The 12,791-nt window shown below is 43.3% G+C and overlaps 1 protein-coding gene across 1 annotated transcript; it reads right to left on the bottom strand.

The window, feature by feature from the left end:
- Positions 1 to 505: 505 nt before the first annotated feature.
- Positions 506 to 12,350, bottom strand: LOC104531601 (alpha-actinin-1-like; the record flags this gene model as incomplete). Its single annotated transcript, XM_010176526.2, has 8 exons — positions 506 to 591; positions 1,723 to 1,848; positions 3,439 to 3,520; positions 9,161 to 9,239; positions 10,150 to 10,237; positions 10,813 to 10,899; positions 11,421 to 11,506; positions 12,296 to 12,350. Coding segments are annotated over 8 exons (689 nt in total), but the record flags the coding sequence as incomplete, so codon positions are not given.
- Positions 12,351 to 12,791: the final 441 nt, after the last annotated feature.

Below are 12,791 nucleotides of genomic sequence, written 5' to 3'. Positions count from 1 at the left end.
GCTGGAGCACAAAAGTGCAATGCAGCCAGCTCTCAGATGATTCAGCCTAGGAAAAGACTAGTGACCTAGTAGGGGCTGAGTGTGGAAGGCAGGAGGGTAGCTCAAAGGGTACAGACTGTAATTTCCTGGAGTAGTCTGATTTGATTGTGGTACCTCTGGAGGCGCACTGCCTGGCCAGGATCATGGCCACTAGTCACTGAAAGGGTACCAACTCTGTCAGAGTAGACATTCATTCATCTTTTGATGTCAGCTTTACCAAATGCTTTCTCCACCACTGGGGTGTGAAACTGGAGGGAAGGTGCAGCTCAAGTCTGTTTGAAAGGACATTTACATCACTTCTCCAGCAAGACTACAGATGGCATGTTCAAAGGAATTGCATCACTGGATGCATTGGGCCTCCCTGCAAATGCCCTGGGGCGGACAGGGGTCTGGCATGTTCCTCGGTGGAGAGGAGCAATGGGCAGGGCAGGGAGCGGGGAGGGGATCATTAGCAGTAAAGTCTCACCTTCTGTGCCCCTGAGAAGGCGTGGTAGTAACATGAGACATAGGTCATTATGGCCTTCTCATCCGGCCTTAGCGTGCCTATAATATCTGTGCAGAGAAGGAAAAGAGGTTGAAAGGATAAAGTAAGAAGCAGCACATAGAATAAAACAAAACAGTCATGGGTGGCGTGAGAGAGGGGGAGAAAACTTCCCATCATGCATTGCAGGACAGGCCAAACAGATTTCCATGCGGAGAGCTGGGAATTCGGATCAGAAAGTGGCTAGCAGCGTTGGCTTGTGGCTCAAAGCGGCACCCCTTCCTCCCACCCCCCAACTCAGGGGGATCCCGAGCTGAGGATCCGGGCTCTGCACCTTCACAGCTGTGGTCCATTCCCCAGGGATGCAAACAGGCTGTTTGGAAGGTTGAACACCCGTGCTCAAGGCCCTTCTGCAGCCAAGGAGCTAGAGATCAGAGCCTTCCTACGCAGTGCACTTCCTACACAGTATCTGCTCTGCTGCAACACGCACTGCCTGTTCTGTTCCTACGACACCGAAGTACAGGCAGCTGCTTGGTTTTGGAAAGAGATGTTTACAAGGTTTCACACACAAAATGTTTTCCTGAAGTGACTCCATTACCAACAGGAAAATGGCTAAGCCAGACCCAGCAAGGGCTCAACTGCCTCATTTCCAGCATGGTGGATGAGAAAAGAGTAAAAAAAAGAAACAAATTAACAAAACCAGGCGTCTCAGTCATGATAAGCAATGCTCTGTTTGCAGAATCACCACAGACATACTCATTAGACATGCTTTGTAAGCCCCAGGTGAACTAAGGCTGAATTTGTGGCACAACTTGAGAAAGCAGCAGGTTCAGACCTTGAAGCAAGGGTGTGGGAACCTACAGCATGCATAAGGCAAAAGATAAAGCTTTGGGTACTCATTGAATCCTTCATAAAACCACTAGGGATCAGGGGGTGCAGGTCCTCGGCCATCAGGGCAGCAGTTCAGAAGGCAAATGGAGAAGGCAGAGCTCCCCACTCCCCTGGATTTGTGTGTGTGCTCAGGTGCTTGCATAGCCCTGACTATCGGGAAATGGGACTCCTGGCTCCCTTGCCCCACTTATTCTGTCTGGTGCACCACTTTGAACCAACAGCCAACTCTACCAATAACATAATAATAAAGATGCCCGTAGCTAGAGAGAAGAGAGAGAAAGAAAAAAAGGTTTGGACATTAGCAACGGCACCAGGTGTGCTCTGTGGAGGGAGCTTGGGATCCTGTGATACCTTCTGGGCTCCTGAGAAGGCGTGGTAGAAGCTAGAAACATAGGTCATGATGGCTTTCTCGTCAGGACGGGCAGTTCCAACAATGTCTGTCAAAAAAAACCTCAAGTTAAGAGCATAATCAACTGATGGGAGGAAAGCAAAGGAGAGGGAGAACCACAACTGTCCAGGAGGCCTGCTGGGGTATATTCTTGCCATAGCAACTCCACAGGGCTTCCCAGCATTCCCCAGAAGATGTGCCTCTCTCAGAAGCCAGGATCACCCTCCTGGTTCCCCTCCCTCATGATAAAATTGCTTCAAGAGTCTGGCCAGGCTAATGCAGCCATGTCAGCATGTCTCATGTCACAGCACATCCCTGTCCTCAGAAAATTACTGTGAATGGTGGGTTGAATCAATCCAAACTGGCAGCAGGTTGACATTGCTTTTATAGATGTATTATACTGCAAGTCCTCTGTGCAGTTCTTCAGGAATGGTCCTTTCTCCCTTCCTTTCCATATCTCCATCCTCCATTTCAAAACAATGATGGATTGAATTTCAAAAGGCCTTTTCATTAGTTTCAGGGGATACTCAACACCTCCAGAGATCAGAATTAATGGTGTGGAAGAATGCACATTAGCTCCACTCCATGAGCAAGGAGCGGGATCAGGAAAGAGCAATGGGAACTCCTGCAAGGGGCCCTCTTCATCATGCTAGCTTTGGAGATCTGAACCTTGATCCACTTTGGAGGTGTCTTTATTTCCTACAGAATGGCAGGAAGCACTTGAATCTAACCCAGAAGCCTCATGATGTTTTGTGACCTCAGCATGATGAATGCAGGAAAATCAAGGCTCATTCCTGGGGATCGGAAACACTTCCTAAGAATATGAACATCTTAGTTACCCAAATACAGGCTCACTGGGTTCAGCTGTCCTATCCCCACCTTTCTCCCTTGTTCCTCTCACTCCCTTAGTTAACAAAAGCCTTTAATTGATTCTCCTGTCCAAACCAAGCCTGAAAAACAGCTTCTACCATTGAAACCAGCTGGCTTCAGGCAAACAGCCAACAAAGTGAACTATTTCAGGCTGTTGTTTGTACTCCAGAGTTACAGCCTTCAAAGTCTATTGCCAAGCTGGTCCTGACAAGGCTCTGAAAAGTAATCCTAGCTGTCCCAGTGGCCTTAAAAGCACGCTGAACAACGTGGATCTCTGCCTTGGCGTCCAGACCCAGTCAGTGAAGGGTCTTCATGCCCAACACTTCTCAGTAGTCAAGAAGCAGCAATTTATAATACTAATATCATGCCCCCAAAAGAAGATTGCCAGCTATGTCAGAAAGTGCTCAGAAAAAAAATTCTGGAGCAAAAGGAACATAGTCCTATACCACACATTAACTCAGTATTAAGCCCACTTCTTAAAAGGGAACACTTCAGTCAGCAGTGGACACAGTCAAGTGTTACTCATCTCTGCCTTGTGTGTCAAGCCCAGATCTCCACACCAGACTCAGAAGACTGAGGGGGACAGGAGGAAGAGGGAAGCAGAACATGTGATTCATTATTCCATTGTAACTTTTTCCCTATACATTTTAGCATGTGGTGATGGAAGGAGCATTCAGAGGTTACTGAATTCTTGTACAATACAAATCCACCTAGAAGTGGTAAATTTCTTGAGAAAAAGCGAGTTAAAAGCCACTGGGTTCTACTTTACCTTCTGCATCCAGCATCTTCGGAATATCCAGATATTTCTCAGCCACATCAAAAGCTGTGTTTAGATTAGTGAGAGGATCATCCTGGGAAAGAAACAGAGCCAGAGCATCAGCATCAACTTGTAACAAGGTACACAGCATTTCTCTCAATAGAGCTACTGTGCTTGGTTTGGTTCAGGTAACTGTGCTGTCCATACAAAATTATGTGTGAATCCTTATGCAGCAGGACAAAATAATTAGCTTCCTTTTGAAAGCAGAGCCTGGAAACTCATGATATGATAATTAACATATAATCTATGCACTTGCAACAAGAAGGAATAATATATTTTGTCTTGAACTTAGTTTAAAGTAAAATTAGCTTCACATCATACTGATAGTAAATGGCTATATCTCACATTTACATCTCACGCTTATATTAGGTTTGCAACTTCCATTTTAAAGAACTGCAGAGCAATGTATCTGTTAGAACATCTAAGCAATACTAAAATAGTAACAACATCTGCAATGGGTGCTGTCCTTAGCTAGTGTACAGTTTGCTGAACACCAGTTGAGTGGGAGGAAGAGAAATGTTTTAAAAAATCTCTACAAAATAAATATATATGAAAGTACCCATTTTGTCTGAGTATTGCTTTTTCTCCTAGGCACTGCACAGGGTTTGTAATTTCCTTAGTACATTTCTATTCCTCTATAGATAAACTTTCTGCTGTGGCAGGATGCACTTCAGATACAGACATCAATACACAGTAATCAAATCCTAAACAAAGTTAAATGTGACTTATCACATCATGAGTCATATCACAAAGGTAACCAGATTTTAAGGAGCCATACAAGACAAGAGAATATGAAACACAGATGTCACTGGAAATGAAAGAACTCTGCAAATTGTTTCCAGCATTCACATATAATGATCACCAGCAAGACACCTACCAACCTGAGACCCTCATACAAGCCTGATTCCTATATTCCTGTATATCCATGATACTTAGCTATTCTGAAGGACCAATCCACTTCATGGATGACAAATGACATTCGCGCTATCAGTTTCTACTGTTGAGACAGGTGGTTTCTGCTGGAGGAAAGGTTGTGCATAAACTGCTAGTGTTTAGTCACCATGTTTGCTAAGTTTCTTTCGGGAGAAAGGAAGGATGGGGTGGTACTCTCCACATTGTCATTTGTACACTTGCACTAAGACCCACCTTCAAAATTAGGAAGTAAGGACTATCCTTGTTCTGTTTCTTTTCTATTTGAGATCATGTGCCTTTGCTTATTGCATTGACTTGGAAGATTAAGCTGTGCCTGAGCTCTAATCAACAGGCAGTTTCTTTTGAATCCACCCAGCATGAAAGATAAAGCCAGGCAGGCTTGGGCAGACAGGGTATGGACATGCAGAAAGTTCCTTTGTGGCACTGGTCCTTGGATTACAGCTTTCATGAAACCAGGAAACTGAGCTATTCTGAAGAGCAGTTTCCTGCAGCATTTCCTTAGGAATTAATGCATATATTAGGTTCACATCCTATATCAGTATCATATTCCTTTGGGTGAATGTCTCCAGTAGACAGCAATGTTTCACCTACCAAAGTAAATCACACACAGAGGCCATCAAAATGGACACAACCAGTAATCCCTATTTAGTCCACTGGGACAAGCCAATATTAAGTGAGGAAATCTTGCACAGACATGCTGTGATGAAACCAGCAGCTGTCACACATGGTAACAGGCCCCATCTCAGTGTCAAATAGTACTTTACCTCTATATAATGCACTTTCAATGGTGACTACATCAGGTATATCTATAGCCATCCCTTCAGAGTTTAACAGCAGTGCAGGCAGGGGACTTTTACTATCCCCCAGCCACAAAGAACCACCATATGCCATGGAATTAGAGGTTGGTACTATTTCAACTTCAGCCTACTTGTCTCCTGTGCCTGCTGTGGAGAAAACTCTATTAACTCAAAGTGTAACCAAAAGCATTATTTGACGAGGTAAGACTAGCTGGTATATAATATACCTTGTTCACTGTGTGTAGACAGGGCCTTAGCTCCATTTAGGAAGGAAAAGTAACAGCCTTTCTCTCACTCAAGTACAGGAGCATTGAGAAATGCCAACTGGCAGCTCCCTTGCCAGTCTTCCCCTAGCCCATGTGCTGTTTTCTACTTCTGTAGAAATGTCACCATTGTGCACCAAATTTCAGCCTATACCGACCATGACCACCATGGCACTGCTAACACCTTGACAGAGTGTTTAATATTAACACTTAATATTCTTCCTTAGTACAGACCCATCTGAATGAGCTGCCTGAAGATCTGCCAGCCTCTCCTGGATGAAAGGAAGGAGCAAACTCACTGCAGATAGCTTTCCTATCAGTTTGCAAGTAACAACACCAGCAGCAATGTTGCCAAAGGTTAAAAAGAAATTTTAAACTGGAAGCTGGGAGAGGTTTCCTGATAGGAAAACTTACTGGGCTTGGGCACTCCCAAAGGAAGGGATGGAAGTCTTAACATGCACGAAACTGGAGACTCATCTAGATGAAGAAGTCTGCTGGCTTCATATGTAAGAAAGATGTGCGATCACATAGTGTCTTGGGGAATGAAACTAAAGATAGTGCTACTGAAAGCAAGCTACTTTTAAGTCCAAGACTAGATCTGAGATGAGCTGAAAGCTAAACCTGAGCAGATCACACCTGGCATGTTCTCTACTTTTGCTGACTAAAGACTGCCATGGCTCCTCCTCTTGCACCACAACCCTAACTCACACAGGGAATCTTCTCTCCTCCTCCAGCTATTTCCAAGCCCTTGCAGCACACAAGGTTGCCATGGCAATTATTGCAGTGTGACATAAAAAAATAAATAAATCTTCTATTAACTAGCAATCAGGAAAGGAGATGGAGGGGGAGGAAAATCAAGAGAGAGTAAGCACTTACTATATCTGCCAGAGCTGAATACACTAGGAAAGAAATGCAATTGGTACAACTCATGTTTTCAGGAGCATCTGTAATAAGTGCATCCAAGACAGACCATGTTTCTATATGGATTGTGGTACATGAGGGAGTGTCTGAGCCATCAGTCAACTTCATACTTGATAAAAAAGATGTTAGATGTGGCTCATAGTTGAGCTACAGTTGGGGGTAAAAGGAGGAAGGGAAACTCCATCTCCTGCTTATCCCTCACATGCAGACCATGAGCTGAGTCTCAAGATGTTATCTACAGCAAGATGAACAACAGCAGACAGACCTGCACTGAATAGAAACCATCTAACCAAATAAGTAGCTGTGGTGTCAGGGAATCACTGACACTGAGCTAGGTGGACTTGCATTTTTATTTTAGGGTCTGGACTATACAAGCAAGTTCAGCTACGCAGTATGCGTAGGCAGAAGAGAATTGTGCTTGCTCCGCTAATATAGCTAGACTAGGAAAAATAACTAGGAACATAAACTCAATACAAAACTGTGCTGCCAAAAGAAGTTGCTAACTTTTGGGAAGAAGACATGCAGCTACCTTTTGCTGGCATACACTGCCAATACATGGTCTGTAGCATAGACGCAGCCTTTGTGAAGGAGCAGAAAGCACTAAACTGCACAAGAATGCTGCCCAAACAAGAGGTACAATGCAGACCTCTTGGACTGAAGTTCACCTCTCTATCTTATACATATGTGTGTACACACAGCAAGACACAAAATCGCCAAAGGAACACACAACTGAGATGCCATTACTCACTCCCTAGAGCTGGAAGAGAACTGGAGTTGGACCTCTAATCTACTATCCACTGTGATGGCTGCTTCTCAGCAGCCTTTCTCTTGTCTTCCTCTGCAAGACAAGTCCCCTGCAGAGCCAGGGATGATTCAAAATGCTGGGGTTGGTATGTTTGCTTTTTTTTGTGGGAAGGGGGAGAGGGGCAGTAGGCTCCAAGGAAAAGGGCAAGAATCAATCAAATTTAGCCAAAAGAAGGAGAAAGAAGCAATAAAAGAGGAATTAAGTGACAGAAATAGTCCAGGCAAATACTGTGTTTAGGAAGATGACATGCTGATACATTCTACAAATAGGTTTCAAAGATTTAACATGAAAAAGGCAACTTCTTTTCAGGACATGTCAACTGCCAGAGCTAAAGGTTAGGCTCTGAGCTAAGTTCTTCCCAGCTATTTGCTCAAGATTGCAGCTGTGGTAGAGTTCTCAAGCATGCATTTAATTTCATGCCTTTAGAGTAACAGAGGCAGAGCAACAGTAAAAATGATACAGAGTCTGCAGGAGGGCAGAGGGAACCTGATGAAGGGTGGGATCAAAGGCAAGTGGAGAACAAATGATGCTGGCTCCCTTTAACTTCACTCCAAGGAGGACAAATCCCTTTCCATCTACATTGATTTTGGCTAGGACAATTATCCTCTCTTTCACCTTAAAAAAGCCTGCAGGAAATATGACCAAATAACTAACTTTCACTCACTCTCATTTGGCTTGGGTTTGGCTTAGGACTTTGTTCATAACAGAGAGTGCTGTAGCATTTACCCAGCTGGATCTGTCAGATGCACATTGCTTAGCTGCTTTTATTTTCCCAAGATCAGGCACTGAAAATTTAGCTCTAATAATTCATTTTTAAAATTGCTGCTGTTTATGTAAACAAGTACAGTCTCCCCCCACTGTTTATTCATCATGTGCTGACTCCAGACACTAAAACTGATCAGATAATATAATTGACTCCTCTGCAAGACAGCGAAGATCTAAAAGGTTACTGAAAAGCAGATCAGGCATTGTACAATTCATTGCCTCAAGGATGCAGCTAATTTGATTACCTCGTTTACATATTGTCTATTTGCACAGTGATCCAAGAGCCCAGGTCTATTAGTGACGAGCTTCTACGTTTATTTCCCTGGCTAACATTGAGCACGTATGCACTTTATAACACTCAGTCCATGAGATCAGGTGGTCAAGCTTTTTGTGGATTAGCCCCAGTAACAATGCATGAATTATGCTCTTGGTGCATTTCACTCCATTTCACTCCATATGTGCACAGATACAGTGAAACCAGATCTCATCAGACTGAAGGAATGCCAGTAGGATGAAAACCCAGCTTGGTGTTCCATCGCCCTGCTGGGTCAAAACACCACTGGCAGCACAAACCATTGAATGCTTATTCTCATCATCCACTTAGCAATCTTGTCTCCAAGACACACAGGAAGCAAACTTTGCAGCAGCTAGATATCACGTTACCAGTGGCAATTTTTAAAATAAAACTGAGAGTTATGGCAAATGCTTTTCTGGCACCTGACACCTACATGCTAGGACAAGCCCAGTACTGCAGATGGCTCAGTGCTAAGCTGGAAGTGTGTGACAAGGGTCCAGTGAGGGCACACAGACCCCTCAATGAGTTCAATTTCTAGCCAGCTCTCCAAGGAAATGTTAATTCTGATTTGACTCGCTAGTCTGTGACATTAGCACAGAACTAGTCTCACATTTGGTGTTACTGAATTTGCCAGCTTTTGTTCACCAGCTGGGATTGGGGCACGTTTGTCTCATATAAGGCAGTCTGAAATCAGGGAAAGTCAAGCAGGAAGCTCATTAAGTTCACGCTTCATTAAGAAGCCTGAATGTACTGATTCATCCCTCCTTCCTTCCCCACAATCCTGCAACTGCCAGTTTGTACTGAAGTTCTCCAATTATGTTTATCAAGCTAATTCTTCTGCCTTTTTACTTCCAAAGAGCCAAGCATCTGGTCTGACAAACAAATTGAGTTGTACCTTTCGTAGCTTCCCATAGTCGATGAGCTCTGGACGGTGTCTATGAATTAAAGCGCAGAAACCAAGGCCGTCCTTCCAACTGTGAGAGATCAGAAGAGAGCACAATGAACAGTGCTCAGCCAGGGAGAGATACAGTGACAGGCATGAACATGAGGGAAGGCATCAAGACAGCAAGACAACTAATTCTGGTTTAGTTTCTAGCTAACAGTGCTTCTGTGGAGGCATAGATTCCTTTCAATTCCTACAAAAATCCACTGATTAGGACGTGCCCTTTGCATTGCCACCTCCTTTTTGCTCGTTCTTTGTGCTGAACTCTGTGCATGTCCTGCGGAGCATGCAAGGACAGGTGTAGTTGGAGGTCGAAAAAAGTTGTAGATACAAGCCCTAAAGGAGGAACAAGTGCATTCCTTAGGGAAAAGGCAGATGCCGATAGCTAGCTCCACTTACTATAGTATGGCTAGCATGGATGGCACTTAAACTCTCAAAAAAGTGTTTTACATTTATATGGTTCATACAGCTCTCCAAGACATGCTGGAAAAAGCACTATTATGCAGAATCTTCACTGGAACATCTGCCAATTTGGAAATTTTAAGAGCAGAGCAAGAAAGTATCTCATCCCTTCCCAACTCTGCCATGCTACAAAGTTTCCAGTGCAGCCATTATTTCATGGCTCCTAAAGTGTTCTGAGTTTTCACAGAGCAAAGGCTGTCTTGCTCCCATGGCACATATGCTGCTCTCAGAGAACTTAATGCTCTGAAGAGCTTTACAAAAGGAGTGACTGTAATCAGAGTGAGAAATTGGGATGTAGGTACTTGGATCCTCTTATAACCTCTGCCTTTAACTTCCTAGGTGTCTCTCCGGACTACCCTGTTACTGTGTAAAATGCATCTGCATTGCTTTGGGAGGTCTGCCAGGAACATTGTTGAATATACCAAGAGACATATGAAAACAACACAGCTTGTAAAGCTAAGTTCTTGCCTGTAACTCACCTGATATGGAAGTTCTGGATGTTTACATTTTTGTAGGGGGCTGTCTTCCTCTGACACCATAACAGAAGTCCTTCTTTAGCAGATGTCTCTAGAGAAGGAAAGAAAACACACTAATTAACTCATTTTCTTAGAAAGCAAGAGTCGCTGGAGCATATGCTAGAAAAACACAACCAACTCCTCTTTGGTAAAGACTTCATTGAATTACGCGTTATTTAATTTTCCTTGTTTGGAAGGGTCTACTGGGATAGTTTTGTTACTACTATTTTCTTAATGAGGTTCTGTAATAAGGGGATAGCTTTTCAGGATTAGATAGGAGATTTTTGTAGGAATTCTAAGAGATAGGTCCATTTTCAGCACTAGTCCCTGAATCAGCCTGCAAGAAATGCAATGGATTTTAACATCAAAGTTGGCTCTCCTGCTTAGCTATACTTTTGAGCTAGTCTTAAAATTTCTTACATAAAGAGGATGTGAAAAACTCTTCTCAGTATACCTGAACCTGGGCAGAAATGTCAGTGAGATGACAGGGCAGCTTGGGAAGGATAGTTTCCTAGGATCTTCCAGTGACTCACCTAAGAACACATTCTGGACCTTTTAAGAGGCAAAGCCATTTACTTACTCCAGTTGTTCATTGTTGAATAGTATTTAGAAAGAATGAAGATTTACCTTCAACTGAGATATCCTGAATGGCAAAACGAAGGATGATGGTCCAGATCATTCCAAGAGTCATTTTAACATTGCCATCCACGATTTCTATGAAGAAAAAAGGTAGAAAGAGAAGAAATAGAAGGTCTTCAGTTGCAAGTGCAAATGCTAGTAAAACAGGAGCATTGGAGAGCATTCCCTTTTGCAGATGGGAGAGCTGTAATTTCAGCTGAAAACTGTTCTTCCCTGCCTCCCCAGATGCCCTGCTGGTATAGCACAGTCTAGCCCAGTAGTATCCAGTAATCAGACCAGTTCTCTTGTAGTATAATACTGAGCATAAAATAGACACAGAAAAAACCTAACACGTACCAAGCAGACGCTGATGTCAGTGAGGTTAGTGAGTGATCCATCCTGGGATGCAGATTTAACCAACCACACCATCCCCAATCCTTTTATTTTTTTTTTTTCTCTTTCTTTCTTTTAAATAGAGTTGACAAAGCTGCTATTATTTGTTAGAAGCAGGCAAGTATTTTTCATTTCTAGAGCTAAAAAAATCTTCTTCTGACAACCTGGTTACAAAGTCAGCCAGCCTGATCAGAAAGGCCACATGCTCTTTGGCCTTCACTTACTTGGTTCTCCACCCCTGCATTCCCCAATGCCAACCTCCTTTTCCTTTAAGGATCCTTTCAGCTGCTGCCAGTCTATTTCTAATATACTAGAATATGGACAAGAAACAAAAGTGAAAAACATTGTTGCAAAACAGGTTTGCGTGAAGCCTTCTGCTTCCTGGTGATGAAGAGAAAGAAACTCCACTGGCATTGTTAAAAAGTTTAACATAACACTACAAAGCTAAAACAATCCAATGCTTAATTAAAGAGATAGGGTGTTTGTTCCCTGTTGATATAAGTAAGGCTCAGTAATGTGAGAGCAGTTCACATATTAAAAGGTCAATAATCAGACAGTATCTTCTGCCTGTCTGTGCTTTCCAAGTGCTTTTCCCAGGCAGAACCTCCACAAGCATTGTCTGCACTTTCTCCATCACCAGCAGCTGTTATCTGAACAGGAGCAGCAAGTAAATGTTATTATGTGATTTATATTCAACTTGGGGGTGGATCAGTTGCTGGCTAAAGCTGATGAGGCATCTGCATGCACTGGAAGGAAATTTCTTGCACCAGTGAATAGGCTTCCACCCAGCTCCCATTACTGTACCAAACATTGCAAACAAAATCTGCAAAAGCTGCAGTACTCTCATCCATTTGTTTGACAACCAATTAAGGGCCTGAAAAATATTCAGTCCTTAGGAGGAAGACTGGCTGGCTACACAGAAGTAGCTTTTGAAATGCCACTACCTTTTTTAAATGTATGAACTCATTTTTAAAGATACAAAAATGATTAAGCTTACTACCCTGGCCTGGGTAGTGAGAAGCAAAATCGATGCTACAGAAACTGTTAACCCCCCCCTAGCTACTTCTGAGTTGCCCATGAGAGCACGGCCTCTGGTTACCCCACGAAGAAGAGGAGTTGCAAGGGATGAATAACTGGCAGGATAGCATTATGATCTGGAAATTGGAGACAGAGAGCAACAATGGTGACACAAAATAAAGGCTGCTCTGCATTTTGTTTATCCTAACAAAAGCCAAATAAAGCAGGGCAAGCACCCATGCCCCTGTCTTCAGAAAACATGTTGCTAAAGATGGTCCAGTCAGATTTAGGACAGACGACTGGCATTGATGTACATCTCAGCTCCTTAATTGTGAGCTGGCAGGAGACAGGAACAAATATAATACTGTGTTTCACTCACTGACATGGAGAGACCTTATTTTCCTCCTCTTTCCATTGTCAAATATATGCTTGCTCTGCCTGGTGCTTCAGTAGGTGTTTTGCTCAGATGGGACTTCTGCAATTGTTGAAATCTCTAAGCTTTATTTCTCCTTTCACTTCCACGGGTGAGAGTAGGGATCAGTTCACCCAAAGTTATCTTTATGCTGAACTGAGCCACA

This window comes from Antrostomus carolinensis, unplaced genomic scaffold (assembly GCF_000700745.2).
Source record: "Antrostomus carolinensis isolate BGI_N321 unplaced genomic scaffold, ASM70074v2 Scaffold56099, whole genome shotgun sequence".
NCBI lineage: Eukaryota > Metazoa > Chordata > Aves > Caprimulgiformes > Caprimulgidae > Antrostomus > Antrostomus carolinensis.
This window is presented reverse-complemented; position numbering and strand designations above follow the sequence as displayed.